The 27,487-nt window shown below is 28.7% G+C and overlaps 2 protein-coding genes across 4 annotated transcripts in view; one reads left to right on the top strand and one right to left on the bottom strand.

The window, feature by feature from the left end:
• The window catches only part of LOC114131007 (paired mesoderm homeobox protein 2B), a 69,507-nt gene that overhangs the window by 16,491 nt on the left and 25,529 nt on the right, over positions 1-27,487 (top strand). The window contains exons 1-4 of one of the 3 annotated variants that reach the window (XM_027996125.2): positions 8,454-8,651; positions 17,970-18,077; positions 21,500-21,591; positions 22,458-22,559. In XM_027996125.2, coding sequence (XP_027851926.2) covers positions 17,984-18,077; positions 21,500-21,591; positions 22,458-22,559 — 288 coding nt within the window. In that variant the 5' untranslated portion in view covers positions 8,454-8,651; positions 17,970-17,983. Of the gene's footprint in view, positions 1-8,453; positions 8,652-9,578; positions 10,079-17,969; positions 18,078-21,499; positions 21,592-22,457; positions 22,560-27,487 lie in introns of those variants that run through there. The other 2 variants (XM_027996124.2, XM_050202833.1) reach the window with 2 other exon arrangements.
• Positions 1-27,487, bottom strand: part of LOC114124896 (cGMP-dependent protein kinase, isozyme 2 forms cD4/T1/T3A/T3B) — a 166,154-nt gene that overhangs the window by 123,186 nt on the left and 15,481 nt on the right. Inside the window, exon 2 of the mRNA XM_050202829.1 lies at positions 3,688-3,826. Within this exon, the coding sequence (XP_050058786.1) occupies positions 3,688-3,799 (112 nt within the window). The 5' untranslated portion in view covers positions 3,800-3,826. The remainder of the gene's footprint in view (positions 1-3,687; positions 3,827-27,487) is intronic.

Below are 27,487 nucleotides of genomic sequence, written 5' to 3'. Positions count from 1 at the left end.
GGTATGTAATCGTACTTATCGATAAACAATTCGAAGAATTCGTTCTGCAGAACGGAGGAAATCATTTCAGAGCTCGAAGGTTTTTTTATTATACGTATAAGTGGGATATAAAGGTTTCCAGGTATGGTTAAGGGGCAGGGACGAGCGTACGTGACTACTGACTCCTATAACGGCCGTCTAGAAATCCCTTCCAATAAATTTCTAAATAGACCTTTTCAATTTTATACGAATACATGCTCGTAAGTTGCAAAATAATCGTGTATATACTAGCATTTGATAACCATTTCATTCTTATGGGCCCCCTCGTGGCCATATTTTGTGTGGTGTATTTCAAAATATATTATATATATTATATATATATTGATATAGATATAATGTTATTACTCTGAAGTATATTATTTGAGTAGGTATAAAAATTATATATTATATTCTATTTTTATGATATATATAATCGTATACATACGAAAATTATATACCTACTAAAATTCTTGTTAGAAATCACCTTAAATTTAAACCTGAAAAACTGAATAATTACAACTGGACCATTCGTATTATGCTTTGTTTTTTTAAAAAAACAAAAACCTTAAAAATACATAAAAAAATTGAATTATATATTTTGCGTATTCGGAATTGCCAGGGGCAGTAAAGTGCTGAGACTATAGATGTTGTTGTTCATCAAAAGTTGAGTCTGAGCCGCGGCATGGCACCAGAGCCCAATGCACACGCGCACATATAACGAGAAAACAAATCAGATTAAGTCAAACGCCGCGGCAACAGCCATATTATTATAGTGTATATATACAGTCACTGCAGACGGGGAAACCAATTTTCCGGATTGTAAAAAGTTAGTCGGCTTGGCGCGTTTGCGGTTTGTGCGGTGTGCGGCGCAGATACGTTTCCTGCCACAGCCCGCTGCCCCGGGGGAGAAACGAACGGGCGCGACGATATTATAATAACATAATGACATTGTCTATCCAATATCTGTCGGATAATTGTGACAATGTTTTAATTTACACAGCTACCGCGAGCTGGTGAAATTGAATTGGGAAATGTAAATTTTTTAGGCAACCGCGATAACACTCGGTGGGTGTTCGTATCATGGAAACCAAAGTAATAGATACATATATATATAGGAGAATTGTAGACCAAAATAATGTAATGTTTTGAATCATTATATAATTTAATAATAAATGGGTGAATCTGGATTAACTACTCGTGTATTGTCAATGAATTAGGCCCGGAAAACTGCGTGAAAAATTAAATTATATATAATGCTTATATATATAGTTTTTCGCCATGAGGTTACAAGATCATAAGAGCACTTATAGGGTAATTTTCAGGGGAGGTATGATATTAAACTAGGTTCCAAAACCCATTTATAGCATATAACGTTTTTTTCGAAAACAAATGTGAAAGAAAGATCAGTACCTTTAAAAAAAACTATTTAGGGCTGAATTGTAAGACATTATAATTTATAATATTCTACTATTGTTAATTACATCATACATTTGAAATTATTTTATTTTTATTTAGTATAATCACTTAACAAAAACCAATGAACAAATATCATTGTATTATAATCATAATGTGAAATAAAATATAAAAAATACTTTAATTTATTTTTTGATACCAAATTTATCAATAAAATTGTCAATTAATTCAGTTTGTTTTTTTGATTTATTTTCAACACTATGAACACTAATTGTCATGCATAGCTCATCAAGCCATTCATTACCTACTTATTTAAAATAATATAAGTTATTTTTGACTTAAATCATGCCTGATGCCTTTACTCTAAGCAAAATATTGAATGACCTTTCTAATGTAAAAGTTGCTGGCGTCACCAGCCTGGTGGCTATATAATGTTTTATGTTTATTAGTATACAATGTTTAACTCCAGGAAAAAAAATCCCATTTTATTTTAATGGTTTTATGTAATATTATATCAGTAATGTAAATTTTTCCAATAATAATACCAAATTAAATTATTCATTTTTAAATTTGATGTCTAAAAATTATTTTTAATATCTTTAAGTATTATTAGTAAAATAGTTATTATTTTTTGTGCTAGTTAGACGTGGGCATAAACTCATAATATTGAAGTCTGAGACAATTACAGACCTAAAAACTTAACAACCTAATGTGCCTCTACATAATATTACAAACTTTAGTCACAAAAACTAAAATACCTAATGTTTACTATACATTTTTAATACTAAAATAAAAAATATAAGAATATAAGTATTGGTTTGCTGTAAATTACGTGTTGAGTGGGTCACTATTATGGGTGTGTTAAATTTGAATTCAATAATATAGTCATATTATAAGTACCTATCATTGTATACCGAAAACGATTCTGAGCTGCAGAGACGGCCTGTTAGACTATATCACAATAAGCCATACATTCTATGATATAGTTTTTTGATATACATAGCTATTAATGTAATTTATTTCGCTTTTAATATTACGATAGGCTGATTATTTTTTTCTGAAATTATTGAATTTATATAATTCAGAATTTAATTACATCATTCTGTAAATACCATAAAACAGTATAAATAGATAAATATATTAAAATAAATCAAAAATGTTTGCGTATAATAAAATTTATAATAATATATAAATATAACATTAATATACGTACAAATTTAAAGTTCCTACATATGCGTTGGACTCAATAGGTAATCAAATACCAAAAATTATATTTAATTTTAGGATATTTTTATTATATAGTTTGTTTCCCACCAATGGTTGCCTTTATGCGGATTTAGTACATAATATTATAATTTTGTCTTATGTACCTACTGTAGTCTATATTATTATACATATTACATATCTTGTTTTTTAAATCATACGTGGAGCATGGATAAAAATATAATTAGATAGTTTATAAGTTATTGTGTTATAGTTATAGTGCTGCATAGTCCACTATAATACGTTACAACTTACAACTGCAGCATGCAGGTCGTTATGTCGAATGTGCGATAATAAGAACATTGAGGCACGACGGAGGCGACGATGAAAATAAATTGCGTAATTTTTTACATCCTCCGACGTACGCAAGCGAATATAATAGTGTATAATATGCACTATATAATGGTTTGGGTAGTCAAACAATGAATTTATATTACAGTTTAACTTATTAATTGCGAAAATTGTCTTTAAATGATTACATTGACAGGCGCCGCGTGTTATTATTGTTAGTCTAATGCTTATACAATTTGTTGTTCCATACTGCCATACGTATTTGTTATTTGCCTAAATAATTGTTTTCTGTTTATTATATACATACATGATACATCTAACATTCTATAATAGTAAACGTAATTTCATAAAATGTTCATTGTTCATACATTAATACATGCACAGATGATGTGTGATGTGTTTTAAAAATATTGACAAGTTATTACCTGTTAACCTACGTTTTATATCGTATACCGACATACCGTATACCTAATGTGCATTAAGTCAACAATTTATTATTATTATGGTTATTATATGGTACACTGTTCATTAACTGTTGTCTATTTGCAATTTTTATAAGTCAGTATTAATATTAACAATAATATGGCATACCTATCAATATATTATTTTAAATCATTTTTTTTTGGAATACGTAAAGATGAAAGTAAATCATGTTGCTTATGAATAATACAATTGTCAATTATTAATAAGTTAGATACTTACTTATTTGTTCATTTGAATCAATTCGGCAAAGCCAGAGTCCTTTGCCCGGTTGTCGAGTAGTACAAAGGTCATCAGATGAAAATCCGAGGAGCCTTGACCCCCACTCAAACATTGTGATGAGTTATTTAATTTCTGTGACCTAAAATTAATTACACAATTAGAAACATAATGAAAAACCTCTTAAGGCTAGGTTAGAAATTCTTATAATTTTGGTACACTTATAAGTTCTGAGGTATTAATAATATAGAAAACTTAATTAGGTCCAAAAATATATTATATAGGTACTAATATAATAAAGTATAACTATAATAATTGTACCTAGCTTTTTAACATATTAAATTAATATATAGTACTTTATTATATATATATATATATATATATATATAAATATATACATAAAATACTAGTCTTAGTAACATCTAATTGTAATTAAGTATCTAATAAAATATTTAATCGATACTACTATATTTTTTTTAAATATTTATCAATGAGGTATATTTAACTAATGTTTTAAGTTGATTGTCATATTTTTTAATTATTATGAAATTAAAGTTTACTCACAATGTTGAAGATATTATCTATTAGAAAAAAAATAAAATTGTATAATTATAAAATATTAATTGTTACTTATTTTTAAGAGATATCTTGAATAAAATAAAATAAATAAGTAATAACATACTATATTTGCCACATAAATATTAATAAAAATATAATTATAATAAATTTATTTAGCACTCTTGCCCACAAATTAATACTAACTAGCTGATCGAGAATTCAAGAATAGTATATTCTCTACAATTATTATTGTACCTGTAATTTTATTCATGGTTATATTATTATTAATGAGAATTTAAGCCTTAAGGTAGACAGTTATTCATACAAAATGTATCTCTTTTTATGCTAAACAGTAAAATAAACTTGTTATTAAATTACAATACACGCTAAGCCCAAGGTAATTTATTTATAGTCGACAAGTATATTTATACGTTCATTACGATTATAAAACAAGTGAATGGTGACGCTTAAATCAATGTATAATTATGTAATTAAATTGATAAAGTTATGAACAACATTTTCAATAGTAATTGAATTAGCATTATAATTCATATTAAGTTACAAAAAATATTTGAATCTTTATAATGTATTTTATTTTAAATGTATTTAGGTTTATTATTAGTTTAATATTTTTGTTGGTCATTTTATATTTTCAGTAAAATACTGATAAAATATTTTACTACCTACGCATTTTAGTGTCATATTACTATAAGTTTTATATTTTTTATTTATACATAATACATATATATATACTTTCGTATTTTATTTTACATTCAAATTGAAAACCTATTAATATTGTTGAATATGATACTTATTACTTTTATGTTTTGTATCAAATATTATGTTTAATCATTTTACATAATTTACAGGGCGTTTAAGAGCTTAGAGCAAAAAAAAAAGGTGTAGGTTATTATTGTATTTATAGGTTAAAATACAGAGTTAATTTATTTATTGAAATATTACATTTCTTGCTATATGTATAACATTATCATATTAAATCAACATAATTTACGCGTAAAGGATTTTGATGTGAACCTACACATGTTTACTATTAATTAATAATTAATATACAGTCGGCTTCAAACTGAGTAAACACGTCAATTTTCGCCTATATATAGCATCAAACAGGACTTAATAAGTTTGGCAGCTTATAGCCTACGCCTAGACTACAATATTATTGATTCGTCGGTTCCATGTCCGATTACAATATTTTTTACGAATATTACTCGCCGACTGCGGTGCATATACTCGTGGTATATAGGTACTATACAGATACAAATGGCGTAAGCGTACAAGCTTTCAGACAAATATTCAAATATGGGAACTTATACTTGTAGACCGAGATATTCTTATTATATCATACAGTATACACTCCCAGAACGAAACAACAATTATATTATAACTTATCTTTTATTCTCACAAAATGCTCGTTAGTTCGAGTGCAGTTGCGTTTTTATTAGAAAATTGAGGTTTTTGTAGATAAGTTTAAAGTGCTGAATTTGAGAGAATTTATTATTTATATCAATTATTTTATTTTATCTGGTACAATATATATATATATATTTATAAATGTTAAATGAGTACAAAATTAACACATGTATAAACTATAAGTATTCAATGTATTTATATTTCACAATGAACATCGTATATATTATACAATCTTCCGTTTTAGCAATGACATTATGAAAACATTAGACATGCCGTGGGTTCAACGTTGCAAGAGGCAATATGGCAAGATATGAGAGTACGAAAATGAGTAGTCATTGTAAATATTAAAACATAATAAAATTTTTATTAAATGGATGTGCGATATTGATAATATAAAATTATGAAAACATCAATATACTTTGTACCTACGTATTTGGTACATTAAATGGTGATATTTTAAAAATAAAATGAAACCTCGAACCGATAAGGCCCCTTTAGTATTTTTATTCTTAACGTCGTCACTATTATATACAAAATACAATTCTCAACCACATCCGAAATATATGCATAATACACGATATTATTTTTTTAACGAAATTTGCAACTCCGAGAAGCCATTGCGGGTCGTAAAAAGTTTATGTTTACCTTTGTATATTTTTTATTATAATATTCCATAGGCGCAGGTCAGGTTGAATGAAACCGGTCTACCTAAGCGTATTATTGCGTTATATACACATATATAGGTGGGTACGTACTTATTACATAAATTATTGACAATTATAATTATTACTTGAATGCAAAACAATAATAATTATTCAGATTTGTGACTGTACGGCCAAGGTGACGGAAAAATCGTACGATATGCGTTACGTAACTATTAAAGGCACGTTACAAATATGCCCATTTCCATGCAAAAGAATATTATAATATTATATTGGGACTATTGATGCAACGCTCCCGCTGGAACTAAAGAGTTTCAAAGGAAACTGATGAAGTATATATACTTCGTGGACCAATACTCAGAAGTAGGAAGTGACGAACTGATAATGGGTACACAAGTATAAAAAATTTCAGCCTATTTTCCAAGTATCAAGTATTTGTAGGCAGTGTGTCAAAATAGGTTTGTCTTAGTAATATACAATTTTATAATTCACGTGTACGTCCTTGGAATAGAAATAGACGCACTGCAGTTCTTTAATATGCTTCCACGGCGGCGACCGATACTTGGAACCTATCGTACTTACGATTTTGGTGTGTACTATAATACCTACTTATAAGTTTGTAATATTCGAGTAAAACAATGTAATAAGTAAATTAGTCACGTAATTTTATGTATTATCTGTCGAATTTTACTAAAGCAAATTAGTATAATGATTGATGATGTACCTATTAAGCGGTAAATAGTAAGTCTTACAGAAAAACGATCGTTTTCTCCACGTACGTTTCACGATCATCATACCATTTTTGTATTCAAGTTAATAGCCAAAAAATCGTTAGTATTTATGTCATATGACGATATCTAGTCGATATAGCCGACAAAGGATTATTATTTTGGATCTAATATAGAAAAAAAATATTATAAATAACTTAAAGTTCCCTGCAGACTGTAGCAATATAGACGTAATATAATGTCCCCACTCCCCGGGGGTATGCAGCTGAAGCAGTGCGGTATTCACGCGTCCCTACGACTTAAATGGGCGGATATTATTATAATATGCTTATTTTGTCTAATATTATTATAAACGATACTGGACTTGATCGAGGGGTGGCTAAGGTTATAATACAGTCGGTATATCATCGACAACGACGGTCAAGGAACTGTTAAAAATACGTCGTTATTGCCCAAAACGTATTTATTTATAAACGATTAATTATAATCTAAATATACATATTATTAATGAATTAGTATAACCAAAAAATGCTTATTATTATTTAATTTAAACTTAGTACATGTATGGACATATTAAATATAACGAAAAATGAAGAAATAAATGTACATACAAATTAATAAATAATTTTAAGAAATAGTAAGTGACTTGGGTTCATCATAGAAGGCCGTATATTTTGTACGGTTAATTTTATTGAATTTAAATCAATATTATCTAATAATGAAAAACTAACTATATTGTTATTGATTACACCAGTAATCACGCTGATGCGACCGATAATATTTAACGAATACTTACTGTAATAACTATATTATTCGGTCACTATATATACAAATGGATAAAATATTACCTATTGGCTATTATGAAGGATGATTCACCAAGCGTATTCACTATTCACCCCTTTTTTCTTCAATAATGCAGTTTTTTAAAATGTGATTTTTGGAATTGTTACGTTACTTGAAGTTTGTATGTTCAAATTTTTCAAATTTTAAGTTCTACTTTAAGAGAGTTTCAATATGATATAAACTTCTGATTTTAAAATGTGTAAGAAAAGCGGAGTAGTTCCGTACTAGAGGAAAAACCTTATCAAACATAAGATATTCTGAACATTAAGTCATGATAGAAAAAAATTATTGATGTTTATTAATCCATGACCATATGTTTATTATTATCGACAACAATAATTAACCTCAATTCAAATCAATTCCCGCTAAAATTCATAGATTTGATTAGAATCAAAAAATATATGTATTATCACTTTTTTTTTCACATATTATAATTTTTAATAGTTATACATCATTTTGTTTGATGTGCACGAAAATTGTTTCAAATTACGAAAAATTAATTGAAATAAAAAAATGTTTTAGTTGATGTCAAAATTTTTTTTTATTTACTTAGGTAAATATTATTGAAGTTAACAATATTTGTAATTTACGCGATCAAATTTCAACTCTTAAAATGTTGTAAGTTCTGCAGTGCTTAGAAGTTAGTAGTAGTGTTACTGTGTTAGTAGTAGTTAATAGTGTTGCCCCGCTTTCCCCAATACTGTTTCTACTGTAAATTATTTAGCGGATTTCTTCTCAAAATGTTGACGTAAGTACATATCAAAATTTAAATTTAAACCAGTATTTTTTAAGTTACTTAGCTTTGATTACTAAGAGGATTCGTGATAATCTGTTAATGGGTTTGGAAAAGATATTATAAGGGCTATGACAATATTTTATTACCTATGTATTTATGTACCTTTACTGATATGGTTCATATTAATGTAACAATATTTATAATTTTCGAAAAACAAATTTGTAGGATTACAACGATATTATCGTCAATATAAATATTTTAATATAACTGCGGCGGAAAACTATAGATACTCTTTCAAATTTCGTATTAGATACATCAAAATCATTAAAAAAAATTATCCGAAAAGTTTGTACGAATACGGCGGCGGCGGGGGGAAAGGGAGTGCATTTTCGAGCAGCGCAACAAATTGCAATGATTTAAAAACACCATATTATAATATTCATTACGGTATTTATTTAAAAATTCTTTAAATCAATATATTATAATAATATACTCGATATAATTCCGAACGATTGGACGATACCGATTGCATCTTATATAATAATATCACGTGAGCGCGTTTCATTATATAATAACAATTAAAACGAGACGTCCGCGACGATATATTATACACATAATATTTCTAAATAATATATTAATTATTAATAACACATTATATTATAGTAAATTATGAATAATTCGATAATGATCGCATTCACGAGAGAGGTTACTGCTGCCGCAGCGAGGCGTCGGCGGCGGCGGCGGCGGCGGCGGTGTCGGTGTCCGCGCGCGCGGCGGGCGGCGTGCGGGCCGGAGGGCCTGCGGCGGTGACGTGGGCGGGTGCTGCGGTGCCTGCCCGCGGTATCTCGCCGAAGGGACCGCCGCGGACCACGCCCACCGGGACGCGCGCGCGGCCTTTCGACGTCCGCCGAAGCGGCCGGCGGGACCGAGCGGCGGTGTGCCACACACGCTTCCTTATCAGTCCCGACGACAACGGGATCCAGGATCGCCGGCGTCGCTCGTCGTGTACCCACATAATACTACGCGCAACACCGCACTGCACACCGATCGGTCTCCGCTCGTCACAGGCGCCCGCCGTTCAATCTCACTGGGCAGAGACGATCCGACAAAATTATTATTATTTGTTTATTTATTTATTTTTTTCCGTTCGCGTATCGAATCTATATTATATTATTGTACAGTGAGTCCCGGTCGTCTCCTCTGTCCCGCGGTATATACTTCTACTGCCAGGATCCGGCGATAGTCCTCCGCGATATATACCTACGACCGGTCCGCGTCGTCCCGAAGAAGTTGTACTTCTAGTCCTTTCCGGTGGTCTGTTATCGCGTCACGCCGGCAATCACGTCCCCCGCACCGTACCCACCGGCGGCGCCGCCGACACACCACTACGGCGCGGAGGGAAAACGATCCATCAAAAATTAAACCTTTTCTGAGCAAGGGTAAGTCATCGTTTGTTTATATGCATTATACGCATTACGTATAATAATCATTGTGTGCGACGTACTCGCTTTGACTTTTGTAATACGACTTTTCATCCGGCGCGCGGTGCTTTCGCAAATCACCGCTGAAAATCCCGTTCGACCGGATTTTTCCGCCGGTGACGACAAACACCGTGCGGGTTTTAATCGTACTCGAGCACTTTGTTGATGTCTTTGCCGCGCGGAAAATTCATTCGGCGTTTCATTTCCGCAATCCGCACATAATGCGAGTCCGATTTTTATGTTTATCGAACAAATACACATAATAATTTGGTCATTTTTATTCAGATTTGTCATAAAAACTAAATATACGAGTATACATCGCAGGTATACGTATTATGTAATACAAATTCGTACCGACGGCGATTGTAGACTTCAGGAAAATATTTAATAATTTGGGCGTGTTACGAAATAAACATTAAGTTTTAGAGTTTGCCTCCTCTGTGTAGTTATATATATAAAAGAAAATATAGGACATATTACGTTTACTATACTATGTAATTCAGCAAATCAAAAGCACAGACGTGCAATAGTTTAAATTCAATAATATTAAATGACGTATTTAATTTGAAAATAATATACATAATAGATCAATTGTATTTTATTACTTGAAGTAGTTTAGCGTTATTAAAAATAATAATTAAATTCGCATTTAGTCTAATAAAATGATTAAAAAAAAAAAATTATCATTCATCATATTAATATAATATATTATTATGCATGCATTAACGTATATTATTACTATTTATATAGGTATTAAATTTAAGAGAACATTTATTGTATTAATAAGTACTTATGTAATAATCAAGTCAATTTATTTATACGCTATGAATCGTCTTAAAAGATTCGTGTTATAACCATAGACGTCATCTAATAGTCTTGACGTTTAAATGACATTACATGTATAAATTGACATTTGTTTAATTATAACACATTACGTTCAATTAAGCAGTAATGAAAAGACGCATTAAACGCGTTTTAAATTATTAAGATTCTCTGATATTAAAAGTGACTTTTTATTTTAGATCCGTAATATGTTCATATTATATGATAATTTAATTTAATAGATGTAGCTTTTAATAGGCATTACTGGTATTAGGTGAATTATTAAATTGGTATTTAAAACTTTATTATCTTGTTAAAACCAATGAATATCCTAAAGTAATTTCATAACGTTTTACTAAAATTTGGTTTAAACTTATTTCGTTAAATTTTAATATAATTTGCAACTCGATCTCGGTCACGTGCAATGAAAAAGTCATTTTACAAATATTTAATATTATAGTCATAGGCGGAGATTTGATCAAATTTGAGGGGGGGCTTAAATATTGTTTTGCAAAGTAAGCCGTGGGGGCTTTGCCCCCACACCCCCACTCTAATATCTATCATGTCTTCACTCTTCAGTATGCATCAACTACTAAATATGAATTACTAACTATATAATATTATGCACTTTAAAAATTATTAATTTATAATATAATATTATACTATAACTAAAAACTGAAGATTTACTTGATAATGATCAATAAAAATGACTTTCTTCAAATTTTAGTATTTTTATGGTATAATAATTATTATATTGACATTTATTTTGACAATATTTCGGGAAAAAAAATATTTTGTAAAGTTCCAAGATTTTGTCAATCGTTGTAAAATAAGTACCTTTTTTAATATTTTAAACTATGAAAAATGTTTGATAATTTTGGGGGGCTTTTGATCTTTTTTGGGGGGCTAAGTCCCCCCAAGCACCCCCCAATCTCCGCCTATGATTATAGTAAACTTTTACAAAAATTAATGAAAATTTTTAAATATTATTTTATGTTTTATAAATTGAACTTTATAATTTAAACATATTTTATTTGTGTAATTGAAACCTTTTTATCTATTTTGAATTATTGAAAAAATTACAAAGTATAATATTATTATTTTTAACATTTATAACAATTATTATTATAATTTAACTACACTAATAAGTCAAAAGTTCAAATATCACTTTAATTAACTTGCATTATTTTTCTTATCATTTGATTTACCTACTCCACAGTTGAAACTTGATGAAAAATTGAATTTTTCAAATCATCTGTATAGCTATCTTATACACTATTATGTTATCTTAATATATCAAAACAATAAAAACGCATTGATCACTGTAAATCATTATGATAATCTTAAATCCTTAATTAGCCTAAATATAAAAGCTTAATATAAAATAAACATAATTTCATTTATAATATTAAATTAATATATAATTTAATATAATATAATATTAATTTACGAGGTAATAAAAAATATTTTTGACTTTTATAAAAAAACGTTAGGTACCTTATAGTACCTACCTATTGCAATCGCGTGCAACGCTCTTGTGTAGACATAATTTTTTGCAACGAGTGATTCCTTGCATACTAAAGAAAGAAACATATTTTTCTTAAATGGTAAATTTATTTACATGAATATTTAACATTTACACGTATGAAATACGAAACATTAAAAATTCGAAGGTATAGCCATTTGATTGGGTACCGGACAACCTTATTGTAATAGCAAACGCGTGTATAATATAATAATATAATACAGTCGAAACTAGCTGGATCGATTCATAATATTAAGAAGCAGGTGTTTTGTTCAATGGTTGCAAAAAAAAAAAAAGAGAGAAAACGTGATCAAAGTACGAATTAAATCTGTGGAAGCTGTTGAAATCATCGCAAAAAACAAAACGTTATAATACAAAACATTGCGGCAGTCACTCATACCGTACGTAAGTAACTATATGTATGCAAGATAAATAAAAAAGGCATTTTGATTAAATCGTCAACATGATATAATAATACGCTATAACGCTTTGTTTATAAACATATATATATATAGTATATCGAATAACGAGATGACGTGCCTTTGTTGGCATCCGGTGCAAAAGTCTCACAATCAAGTACAAATCGGCACCTTCGTTTGAAAATCGAACGTTATTGTACAATGTACACATACTACTGGTATATATATATATAAACAGACCTACAGGAAACGGTCATCGGGAAGACGGGTGACGACAATAATAATTCACCTATAGAATCCGATCAGACTTTTTATATATACGTACATAATACGCACGCAGCGCGAGTCGTACCTGTACAGCATTAACGAGCGATGGAGCCCCGAGACTTGTGCACGACGGTCACGTACTCGGTAGCTTCTCGGTATAACAGGCGTTGCGACAAACATCGTGTCGGATACTCTGATGTATCTATATAATATTATTATTTGATTAGATGCCTACACGCCAAAACCGTTATTATTACACTATAAATACTTATATATAGTTACATGTGTGTGATATTATATCGCCCTCGTCTTACGTATCATATTGGATATTGTTTGTGTACGAATCCGGTGAATTATAAGTCTCGATAAAAAAAAAGTGAATTATATTGATAAAATATAGTATAGCAGTTAGTAAGCTCGTTTCGTGATAATAGCTGAATTTTAGTTAATACATTATTACAATAGTAGACTACAGTGAAAAGCTTATAAAATGGGAAACATTCACGTTTGTGTATTTATAATATAAAATACAATCAAAAGCTTTTAAAATTAAAATTAAAATCAAAACAATTTAACGAAGGCATACTGATTTTCTTTCTCCACTTGTATTTTTAAACATACATTTTGTAAACTTTTTTTCCACATTACAAGTTTATCCTAGCTTTTTTCTGTTACCCGATTCTTTTATAGCATTTAAAGCCAATTTTGTATGGAAATTGTATAGTGTATACTAAATACCTATAGAACCAAACAAAATGTCGGTTATGATAATTTTCTAGATACCTATGACAGATGTACATTATATGAACGGGCATTTTATATTACGCGTACAGATCTAACCATTTATATTAAATAATAATAATAATAATGTTTATGAAACACAAAGTATACAACTTATGGTGACAATAAAATAGGTATTTCGGTATTATTATTTTTTCGATTTTCGAGACTTTTATCCGCATAATATTATTGTGTGTTGTCTCTGGAATATATGACATTTTTAAACGTGATTCTAATGTAAAATTACTGAAATATTTTCTCATCTTATAGATTTCTTACATCCCGGCCTGCCAGCTACATATTTTGCATATAGTATATTAAACATCATATAGTACAGTATGGTCGGCACGGCGGACGAGAGTTTAAAATAATATCTCTCTTTTGGTAACAGATATCCTTCTTTCCACAACCCCTAAATTGGGACTGATTTATTTGCAACCAAAAAGCGGGCGCGCTATGACCTTTGTATTTTTTGTAAACATCATACGACATCGACCATTGTAATATGATATTCCAATTATATCGATTATTGTCATTCGTATTCGCTAAAATTATATTGGTTACATTAGTACTTACTTAACTAAATTTTATTTATACGTATTGACGTTTTTCTCGTTGTAACTATAAAACTATAATTGTTTGTCTTAGATATAAATTTTAATTTATAAATGTTATTGATGAATTTTCTCTTATATTGTATTTTATCAATTGTTTAATCATTCTGCATTCATTAAAACTTGCGTGTACAATTTTGTACATCGTCCCATATAAATCCGACAAAACGCATGTGATTTTATGATGACAATGTCTAAAATTATTTTATTTATACTTTATCCAAACAAATGATAATAAAAATATAACTTGCAGATATTTTTTTATCTTGTATTGGGAGGTAAATTAAAATCACAGTTCTTCTGTAAAAAAAAAAAATAATAATCAAATAAATAATAATGTTTTATTACTTTGTCTTGTTGAAATGTATAAGAAAGATATGAGGTTTATGATGATAATGACAATAACGTAATATTATTATCATATTTTAAGTAAGCAATGAGTTGGCACTTAACGGAACTGACCCACGACATTATATTAATTGATAAACTGCATTCTTTCAAGATGCTCCATCTTAGATTAATACGTATAATATTATTTATTATACCTATAGAATATTTTGTACTATACTACCATATACCTTATTACTCGTTTTCTTTTCCGTTAGAATTTCAAAATTCTATAGTCTGTATCTACGTAAATAATTGCATAGTTATTAACAATATGAAAATTATTATGTAATATTTAGATCATTGTATTATTTACGTAATTGTTTAATAGTGGACTGCGGTTATAGAGACTGTATCTAATGAACCCCACATCGAGTGACAAATATATATTATGTTCACCAATTAAACAATTTATTTATTAATTGGATAAGTTTACGTTAAAAATGTTAATACGCGAATTTTATAAACCGAGTATGTATTATGTATATGTATACTGTATAGTGTATGTTTACAGTCAATGGGTTTTTGGGTTTATCGCTGTAACTTTATTGTGTTAGTTAACTAGTTATAATTTATAAGTATGTAATGATTAGATAAACGGAGAAAAGTAGCACTTTGGAGTATACTGAAATATTTTGGCCCATTACTCAGCTCATATAACCTTGAGTACCTTCTTATAACTAAAATTAGCCGTGCATACAGTATACTGTATACTCATTCGAATGTTATATCATTATGTGGCGATAAGTACTCTGAAAAAATCCTGTTTAGAAGTAGGAAATAAAAAATGTCTGTTATCAGTAAAAAAAAGTAAAAACCTTAATGGTGATAACGGTAAAAGTTGTAAAAAAACGTTGTTTTAAAATGAAATCAATAATATTATGTAAAAATAATATTTTCATAAAAAGTTAAAACTTTTTGAAATGCTTGTAGACACTTAAATGGATCACCTTGTACATAGGTATAACTGAATAATATATAAATGCGAAAAGCGTGTGGATTTAGTAAGTGAGTACGGTTCTGATGCGCTATACGCGTGTAGGAAGCACCAGTTGATTGTGCAATTGCACGTTCTAACATCTGCGAAATAGATGTCTTTTAATTAATTTAACGAAGTCGGTGTATAGTCTATGTGTGCACTAATTTAAATGGGCAATAACAACGGGAGGACGGTATATATAGTGTGTACCCTTTTAATTTCAATTAGGCCCTGGTCGGCTTAAGTATTACAACTTATGGGTGAGTGGTGGTCGCGGGGAGGGTAAAAGCGGAGTTTTAGAGGGGAAGGCGTATTGTATTCGTATAATAATTGTAATATACGGGTGATGGGTTTCTATTAGGTCCCATATATTACAAATAATAATTAACACTAGCCCTGTACGTTGGTTAATTAGTGCATAAGGGAAACGATAACAGACGTATAAATTGGCTAAATTAATTTAAATGGATCCGTCCTAATTAAGCGGAAAACAAATCGACACGCACGTCTAAGTTTTATTGGAATTTGATTTAATATAGCGACGAAGGCCGACGGGCAAGTAGGACGGCCGCTAATGCTGACACTGTTGTGTTGACAACAATATGAATGTTCGCAAAAATCATATTGGCAAACACATAAAAAGCGGTTCACCTAAATAATAAAATGTTTATTTTTTAGCTGACCGAAACCGGTTTTATCACGAACCACTAAATAGCGTTTGGCAGCAGTCATTAAAAAACATAATACAGAACACAATTTCAATAATTATTTGTGACAAATTAAATTAATAATTTAAGTAATTTACATAAAATACGATCTCCGAGAACAAAATATAAAAATTAACCTACTTAATTAGTACAATGTCAACTTTAAGTTTCAGTAAATTTTTAAATGCGAGAACAAAACGAATTATTACTATATATAGCATAATAATATGCTAGTACTATATGTAGTAGATTGTAGATGTGGCTAACCGATATTCAATTTATTTCAATCAGCATTGTGTGTTACGGTATGAACATAAAAAAACAAATATCATATTAGTACTTATTAACATAGCTATGTGCAATGCGCCTGCTATGTAAGTTACGTAACGATTGAAATCAATTATAAAAATAGAAATATACTATTTTTTTAAAAATGTTGTAATGCAATTATATTTTAAAACAAATACTTTAAAAACAATAGTTTTTGTAAATTTTTATTTCTAAGCATAAGAAAATGTCCTATAATTACATGTTTCGCCGGTGCTTTTTCATATTCTGTAAACTAATAAGATGACTGTATCTAAATCAATTTTAATTAAAAGGTCAAAGAACACGCGAATTTGTTGTTTACAATGCCTTACATACAAAAATGTTGAAATGTACGTTTCATATCCTCTTACGATTTTGCCATTTTTTATATAAGAGTAAGTTTACATGTTGTCAAACTTAAAGACAATAACATTATCAGTGCAGTTCTCAAGTAGGAATTGTCGATATTTTAATTTTAAATCGATTTATTAGTATTTTTATTTACCTATTATCATTTTAATATCTACTTATAACTTGTTTCAACATTAGTATATTAAATGTTGTGCGCTTAACTGAGTTTAAGACAGAGACAATTATTAATAAGTAGTGAGTAAGCATCTTCTGAATAATCTTCTTATACTTTTAACTTAGATGATAGGACAGTTCACTTTAATATTAAAGCTAACAAAGTAACAACATAACGTCAGTTTTACTATAAATGCAAGTTTGTTGTGTTGTATGTTTTAATATTGGTTTATAAGACCTAAGACGCGGACAACACATACGGGTCCTCTTAATCACTTTCGTTGTATAATATAATTATATCATAGTCGAATCTATAAGCTGAAAGTTAATTGTTTTTGTTTTGTCGAGGGTAACAATTATACAATCATTAAGATACCGCGGGATATTTAATATTTGTTTATTTACTATGAGAATTATTATTTTATATAACATCGCTTTGTAAAGTGCGTCGTGTTAAAAAAAAAAAACAGTGATTAAAAAATAATTAAAAAATGCATTGTTTTCTAATTTTTCAGGAGCAGCTGGCGGAATGTTCTGCTATCATTGCCCAGCGCCCCCGTTACACCCCACACCATCGACACGGATACCATCAATCGACTATCCGTTTTCGTCGTCACATCCATGTAAGTATTAATCTCACAGTAACGTAAGCTGTATTGTATTAATCACAATTGAATATAATCATCAAAAATAAAAATACGAGAACCGAATGTACGTAAACTTATTGTATTTGCCTTAGGTTAGAAACCTAATTTTTACATATTGAACCGATAAAGTAGGCAAGATTTTTATTGCATAAACACATTTTTTAAATTGTATTCATTGTACTCTGTGTGTCAAGAGTAAAAATACGAGTGTAAACCAAACAGAACATTTGTATAATATATTATATAATTAAAGTTTAAATACAAGTTAGGTTAGGTAAATTGCACTGCTTTGATATTCTTGATCAAGATCATATTTTCATGTTTAGGTATATTATGTAACTATTATTTTTTTTCTATACCTATATATATATATATATATTAATACTTATAAATGGTATCTTCAATTTATTTTTTTTAATTGCATTTATTATACGATTCCATAATATCATACGGCAATGGTGAATTTAATGCATTAAAATAGCGGCATTAAATCAAGGTTTAACAATGTAATAATATTTTACAACGAACTTCAATATAATCTTTTTGCTTCTAAAAAACACACTATACAGACGCGACCGCATAACCCGGTAATTTAATTCCGGAAATGAAAATTTTTCCATGAATAATGAGTCTGGATTATCCTCCATTACCGGGGTCCCTATGTATGCTGCAATAATAATAACGAGGCTTAATTCTTTGTTTTGAAAGTTTTCTGCAGGGGCTCAAAGATCCACGACGTGGTTAAAAATTTAAGTTTCAATTTCCGAAAGCTTGTTTTCACGGTGCTTGAATTTCCGTAAAAGTTCCGCAATATTGTCAGTCACGGGTTTTTGTATGCGAATAAAAGATGGAAAAATAAAAGCTATATTGATAAACTTTTGTATTACATGCACCCCATGTCCCCAGGAAGAGTTCACAACGTCGTGACTAGTAATGTTATAATTCGGTTTAAGCCGATTTCCGTGGAGAGAACGGGTGGTTTTAAAGCCGATTTGCTTGTTCTTAAAAAAACATAACTCCCATTTTACAGAAAAAAAAATCCCAAAAACATACAGTGCTTTTAAAATAATATCAAAATGCCTCGCGTACGATTAAAAAAAAATAAAAAAAATAAAAAGTAATAATAATAAATATAAATAAAATAAAATAAAACCACCGTAACCCGATAGTGTACGTTCGAGAGTTATTATATTTCTTCCGTCCCTTGGGTCAACAAGGCCGGTTGCTGGTATAGTACATAATGGACCACAGTGCTGGGTAATTGGCGCCCATCTGTCTGACGGCCCAACAATTTGTATTTAAGCACTGGCCCGTCCGATTCGATTCGTATTTCTGGTGTTCTGATGGAGTGTAACGTGATTAATCAATGATATACGCTTTGAGGTCATATCCGAGAAGGGGATTTTTTTCTACTGGGGAACAAGTACATAGACGGAGTATATATAGAACGTGAAAAATAAGATTACGTACATCACTGTTCACGAGTGTTTATGTAGTTATAGAAGGGTCAGAAATTAGGGACCTTCTACACACTTTGATCGAAACCTTGGCTAAATATTAATGGGCAATTCAATGTTTACATAGCACCCATCCAAAGAGAAACGAGTATATTAAACATACATGATACATTAATTGTATAACGTTTGTTCACTAAAAAAAAAAAAAAAATTATTGAAAAATTAAGTTTATATTTTAAAGTAAATTATGAAAATCCGAGAATCTATATTCTATATATTATAAAATATACTTTGTCTATTTTATTAACACATTTTTATGATTAATTAGAAATATCAACTACCCAGATATAACTAAAAATATATTTTGTAATTTGTAAAATATGATATTAAGTTTTTTTAAATTATTATATGTATCGATTTCATTTTTGCTCTAATAATATTTATTAATTAAAATTGTATTACTAATAATAATCATAAAATGTCATTATAACAACTATTGCTTAGGAACCACAAAATATTAATAACGACCTTTAAAATGTAATTTTCAAAATGTCGTATAAACCTGATCAGTTTGTTATCATAAATAATTTCATGGAAGCATATAGTTATATTTGATTATCCTATAGAATCTACGCAAGCGCCCTATTGGTAATTTCAATGTTTAGGTACTATATACCTACCACTTTGCCGAAAAACCATTATGGCTCATTACGCCGGTGCCAGACCGAGCTGTGTATGAATATTTCAAAGGCGCAGCTAACGAAAATTTCCATAATGCAATCCTGAAGGAAACCCACTGTCCCCCCCACCCGGGTACTCTTGAACCGTAATTAGGTTCATTCCTCCTTAATTAAATTCCGGATAGAATCCGTCCCGAAGTCCCTCGGGACTTCTCGGTCCTGCTCGGCGTCTTGTTCCATGATTCACTTAGGAGTTAAACGTTGTTAGGCGACGATAGCTTTTACTGGGATACCATCATCCCAGCCCCTTTTGCAATTCCTCTTCCCTAACCCACCTTCTCCAATTTTGTCTGGGCGGGACGAACCTTTAACTACGTTTTCAGTTTTACACCATCAGTCACGTACAGTATAAGTAAGGGAGAGTAGGTAGGTTCATTGATTTACAAGCTAACTAATGTTTTCACGATCCCTTGATATTTATAAATTACAAATAGTAAATTATATCCGGTCATTCGTTTCACTTTACTTATAAAAAAAATTGAAGCTTAATTTCATTTAAAAAAAATAAAAAAAAATATGTGTTTGTATCTGTAGGTAGTTAAATAATTATCCGAATAAAATTAAAACACCTGCAGTTTAATTAACACTGAACCTTAAAAAATATTATTGCTAATAATATAATATATTAAACAATTTGAAATTCGATAGCAGGAATTTTTTTTAGATTTTCTGTAGATTTGTTTTAAAATAATTATTTGTTATATTAAAACATTTTTAAGGCAATAAAGCAATATTCAATCAGAAGGTACAATAATCATTAAGTATTTTTATAGTAGTGTAATCAGATCCAAATTTATTTTAAAGAAAATACTAAAATTATAGTTTGATTCATAAACATAATATTATTAAAAAATGTCATCTATACTTTTTATTAAAAAAAGTATGTATTAGTATTTTACAAACACTATTAATAATGTTGGATGATAGATATCTTTTAAATATTATGTTTAAATGTGTATTTAAATATTACTCATGCATTTAATTTTCTTTCTAAACCTTAATAGATACTTAAAAATAAATAATAATAATTTTTTTGATCAATTTTTCAATTGCACACCAGTTCTACAGTTAGTTGCTTTGTCTATTTAAAATCGAAACGTATTTATTAATAAAATTATATTATTAAATCTTAATAAACAATCATGTTAATAATAAAATATATAATAATTAATTAAAATACACGAATCATGTTCTATTTTAGACACTAGTTATTCATATCATCCTGCAATTCACGATGATTCATTTGTTAGACGTAAACAAAGAAGAAATCGAACTACATTTACACTACAACAGGTATGTCGTATGTTTATGTTTATATATTTTTATTTTTTTAAACAATTTTTTATACTCTACTCAAAAATATTTACATTGTGTTGTTATAATGTATACGATACATTCTTAGTTTATTACTATGTTATACTTTTCATAAATTGAAATATTTATTATTCGCAGTTCTAAACAATAATATTTTTAATTAGTAGTAATTTAGTACATATTTAATAGGTAAACAGTAACAACTAAGAATGTTCGATAAGCATATCCACTTTCGTTTTTGATTATATATATTTATTCAAACTTTTTATTTTAGTAAATAATATTAGTTGTGGAATGTGGATAGATACTAAAATTGTTTATAAAATTTAAGGAATAATTCAGGAGGATATGTGGCTATGAAAATTTATTTTTTTAAATATGAAATCACCCAAAAATATATAAAATGTTGAGCTAATGAATGTTTTGAAATCTTAACAAATACTTTTTGGTTTATTAAACTTTATATTCTAAGGATAATAATCCTTAATAATGGTTTTATGGTTCGTTTCAGTTAAAAATTAGACAAATGTAAAATTTACAAGTATTATCACTTGTTATGATTTAGTTTTAAAATTAAAATACATATACCTAGTCGTATTTATAACAAACAAAAAAGATAATGTTATCTTAATTTTTAATTCAATAACCTTGGGGGAATCGTGTTTTCTTATGGTATCTAACATACGTATAGCTTTTTGATAATTTCGAATGAAATTGCAATAACGCATTTTAGAACTTTTTCTTATAAAACTTGTAAGTCAAAACATCTTTAAATTATGTTACAAGCATTACACTGTCTTATAATAAATTATAAAAATAAACGTTTCTTATTCTTATTGTTTTAGCTCGAAGAACTGGAAACGGCATTCGCTCAGACTCACTACCCTGATGTATTTACAAGAGAAGATTTAGCAGCTAAAATTCAATTGACTGAAGCTCGTGTTCAGGTATTATTAAAAATATACTTAACATAACACGTAATTTTATGCTATATACATTATTGTATAATGAATATTTCTACGACATTTATGAATATTTGAATTTATGAAACATGCTTTTTAAGTGAATATAATATCTATACAAAGTTAGACATTATATAAAAACACAAACATAATTATTTTCATCATAGGAAACTATACCGTCTTGAATATTATAGGTATTATATTAATCCATATAAATTTCAATTATCTTGCGGATGCAACATTTTATGCCTTTATGAGCTTGTGGCATTTAATTCGATACGAAAGCAAATACCTCATCGTTTATCTCTTTATTTTACGTAAACATTGCAAACGACGCCGCCATAATAAGTAAGACGGTTCGGTTGCTATGGTAACGCGTCGGCTTTGGCCGCCATTGAATACACTTAAGGGGTTAACTTAATAAAATCACTGATGTAATAAATAATATGACGAACTTTTAAACCTTTATTTTTATATTTTTATATAATTATAATTTGCGGTAGAGTGTAGGTACACATCAACCTATGCTGAAGCACTGAAGGCTAAAAACTCCGCTCTCTCGATTAAATAATATATTCTTTTTCATTATAAACGCATTGGGCACGTCTGCCATAAATGATCGATGAATAACTCAATTATTGAGCTAATCGTATTTAAACTTTGATACCTACTGTAGATCTAAAATAAAAACAAAAGCAAGAATATCTCGACAAGTGTTATATAAGTGTAAGATAAGTTTCAATGAGAAAACATAAATAAGCGGATAAAAATGTAATTAAAACACAAAAATAAATGTAAGTTGTATAATGCACTATAGTAGATTCATAAATTGACAAAATCAACTCGTTAGACTTCAATATTTAATCAATTAAAGAAATATAATTAACTACTCAATTTATGTGTTGGATTTGGACGTTTCTCTTATTTATGTTATAAAATTCTTTATTTGTTTTATTGAACCTGAATAGAAATTAATGTCGGTATTCAACTACTTAAGACAATTTTACAAAAAGAAAAAAATAATGATTATCGAAATGTTTATACTGTCATCTGTTATTGTTTTTCAACAATAATATTATACATTATTATTATCATCTATGTCATTCAAACCAACTATGTATACTGTGTATTTTTAGTACTAGGCTACAGCTTAAAAACAGAAAATGGAATTTTTTAAAAAAACATTCCAATCCTCGAGCTATAAATTCCTAAAGATAAAAGTGCGTTTAAAACATAAAAATAATGAACAACACCTAATTTGAGATATGATTATTTTTTTACGGTGTCAATTCAAAAAATAGGTCAAATTAGCTCGTTATATTTTAATATTTAATCAATTAGAGAAATGTATAACTATTACTACTCAATGTATCTGTTTGATGTTCCACACGTTATACATTTATGATGTAAGCTTTCTCTGTTTGTTTTATAGCGCTTTGATCCAAGTTAATGTCTAGACTTAAGAAAAGATTATACGAAATAAAAATAATAGTAATTATAGAAATATTTCTATTTTCATCTGTCATTGCGTACATTATTGATTTTAAACTATTTATGTTACTACAATCGATGTCATTTAAATTAACTACATCACGTACTGCATATTTTATTAGGCTGGGACTTAAGAACTGAAAATTTAATTTAAAAAAACATTGCAATCCTTCAGTTGTAAATTCCTAAAGTGAGATTAAATTTAAAACAAATCTCTAAATACGCCTGAATAATAATAATTAATATGCACATGCTACCTACGTAAAAACGTTATTTTCCTCATTAATTATTTAAGCAGAGAATTTTCATCTTTTGTCTTGCAAAAATATAATTATCAAAATACATTTTTTTTCAACTGACCCTTGAACCTAACACAACCAGTAATTGGAGGCATTGTTTTGACGTCTGGGAGGTCGTCGGCCGTCAATTAGTGTTGGACACTCCATCACAGACCCCTGTCTCAGTGCAACACAAAATAATCATAATTAATAATAATGTTAAAGCTTCCCGCCTTCAAGCTGTTCTAAAGAGAAGCTTTCTTTATTATTGTTGTTGTTGTTTTTCTTTTTTTTTAATAAGGCTTTACATAAGTAAGTATGTTTTATTATACAATTAAATTTATACCTCTCACTTCTCAGTTTCTATCCACCTAGTAGTTAGTTTAAAAGGACATACCTAATTTATAAAAACTAATAAAACATAAAAAAAACTACCGATATAATTATTTTTGAAGCTACAATTTGTTAAAGTAAAGCTTAAAAATCTTTAACGGATTGCATGATTTATAAAATATGTGTATTTTAATATTTCATTAAGAAATTTATTAAGTATAATATAACTCCAAAAAAGTAAGCGTCTAATTAAAAAAAAAAAAAAAAATCAAACATTATTATTATTGTTATTATAATTAGCATTTAAATTAAAATATTATGATTCTTTTAGTATAATATTTTAATATACTTAAAAAATAAATTATTTTCATCATGTGGTTATGAATCAACAATTTTTTTTCAAAGGACAAAAATACTCAAACATATTAAAAAAAATGCAATCAATAATTTTTTGAAAATTTATTGGAAAAATAAAATAAAAAAGTATACTAAAATAGTGTAAATTTCAAATTATTTTGATTATTTAGAGCCCATACTCATTAATAAATAACAAAGTATTCAATTCCTTTCAGTGCTATTAAAAATTAAACTAAATATAAATATAATTATTAATGAATGTTATGTAAAATAGATTAAATCTACTTAATATAAACATATTCAGCTTACATAATATAATAAATTTTAACTTCAAACATGTTTTATTAATTTTAATATTAAATCGGAATCAATAAATAATTTATTACTAATAAATAAATCTATTTATTTTAGATATTATTTTGAATCTAAAACACCAGAATTAATACACTTTGAATATTTTATGGTATTTTAAAGCTTAACTCAATAACCATAACCCAATAAAGTGTAATACATACTCAAATATTCATTTTGAAAGCTGATGTACTAATACCGGACGTTATATTATATTTCCAAAACTATGTTAATTTCTTCTAATTTTGAATTCTGTTTATTAATATAATATATATTTAAATATTTATGTAAAATATGTAGAATATATACTTATATAAAACTAATTGGACTGATTAATTTATTGTTTATACTTCGAATTTAGACCATTAACAACCGTCTGTACATTAATTTTTATTTTACCTTAACACGGGTGATTTGGGTAATAAAATTGAAAAGAAAATTGAAAAAGTCAACTCACCTAAAACTATGTACTCGCGTATAAACATATAAATTTATCTTTAGAATTATTTCAAATATAAATCTTACCTCAGTGGAGGAGCAGACATAAAATATTGGGGTTCGTTTTTTTTTTTAACCAACGAGGGTTAAGGGAGCCTGGGGGTGATTTTCGATTTCAATGTAATCCGACAGCTAATAGGCTACCCAAATGTCAATATAGTTTTACTTGTCTCGGACCATTAATGTCTCGTACGATGCAGCACATACGGTACACCTAAAGAGACCACAAAGTCCTTAGAGATTTCGATTACGTAATATATCCGTTTTGTGATTTCCTTTTTAAAATTATTATTTATATGTACGTAACATACATTGATGTATGTTCAGTGTTCTCTGTTCACGTTACGTAGTTGAAATACTTGTTTAGTTTGTAACTTTTTTTAAAAGTTTTTAAATCGATGAGCATACAAATATTGAGTTTCATGATTAATTACTCGACAAATGTATTAATAACGATTGTATCTATTATTATTATTATACGTTTATTATATACCTATCATTATACTCATTTTTGTGAATATACGCGTTAATAAAATACGTATTTTAATTACATTTTTTTAAATCATCGCATTTTATTATTATTATTTATTTATTTATTTATTATTTTTTTTTTTTTGAATTTGAATGATTTAAATTTTAATACTTTAATAGAAAACCGTAGCATTTTAATTACAAGTGTATAATGAATTAAAATTGTATGATTTAAATTAGACTTCCGTAATCATTTTTGAAATTCCAATTAAAACCTGTAGACCGAAGTGTAGATATACCGAGGTATAAATATATATTATATGCTTAATATGCTTTTTTTTCAATTTTAAATTCTCACTTTAAAAATTCTATAGAGTATAGTAAAATTATTATGTTTTCACTACCTCAATTATTTACGTCTTCCACGCGATTGTTCTTTCTCGGTTTATAACTTTTCTATAAACAAATATTGTTATGTTTATACCCATTCGGTCTCGACCTGCGGAATTTCCATAAAACGATATCAGCATTAAATCTGAACGGCTGAAAAGCTACAATATAGTTATTCGTAAGAAATTGAAACTTAATAATATAATAATATATGTAGTAAAAATTATGTCTGTTTCGATGGATAATTTTTCAAACGCTCCTACGGGCTCACGCACTCGACCACGTGATATAACACGGGTAAAGTAAGAGTCGCGCACTTGGAAACAAAGCACTAAACACAGACAAATAAAACTACATATTCGTTCCCTCTCGTGTCAAGCATAGATACATGCCGTTTCCTGAAGGCATACTCCTTACTTTACTTACGCACACGATGGCGTTGCACGCAAGATATGCTTTTTAAAAAAAAAAAAAAAAAATTCAAGGGTTCTTTGGGGGTCTCTTGTGGCTTCGGCGCGGACTCTACGTCACTTAACGAATTGATACCACGACCCCGTTGGTGTTATTGATGTTTATTTGACAGCCGCGCATTTTGATTCCCAAATGGGTTATACTCGCGGAAGAGGTTATGCTGCTGGGACGAGGGCCAGCCGTGAGCGCGGGCGGTATTCGACGAGGCTGCAGTAACAATAACCGATATAAAGTTTTAAACAGCCGAGGAGTGGAAGAACCCCGCGAACGTAT

The sequence above is a fragment of the Aphis gossypii genome, chromosome 3 (genome assembly GCF_020184175.1).
Source record: "Aphis gossypii isolate Hap1 chromosome 3, ASM2018417v2, whole genome shotgun sequence".
Lineage (NCBI taxonomy): Eukaryota > Metazoa > Arthropoda > Insecta > Hemiptera > Aphididae > Aphis > Aphis gossypii.
The sequence above is the reverse complement of the archived record's forward strand: the minus strand, read 5'-3'. Positions and strand labels throughout refer to the sequence as shown.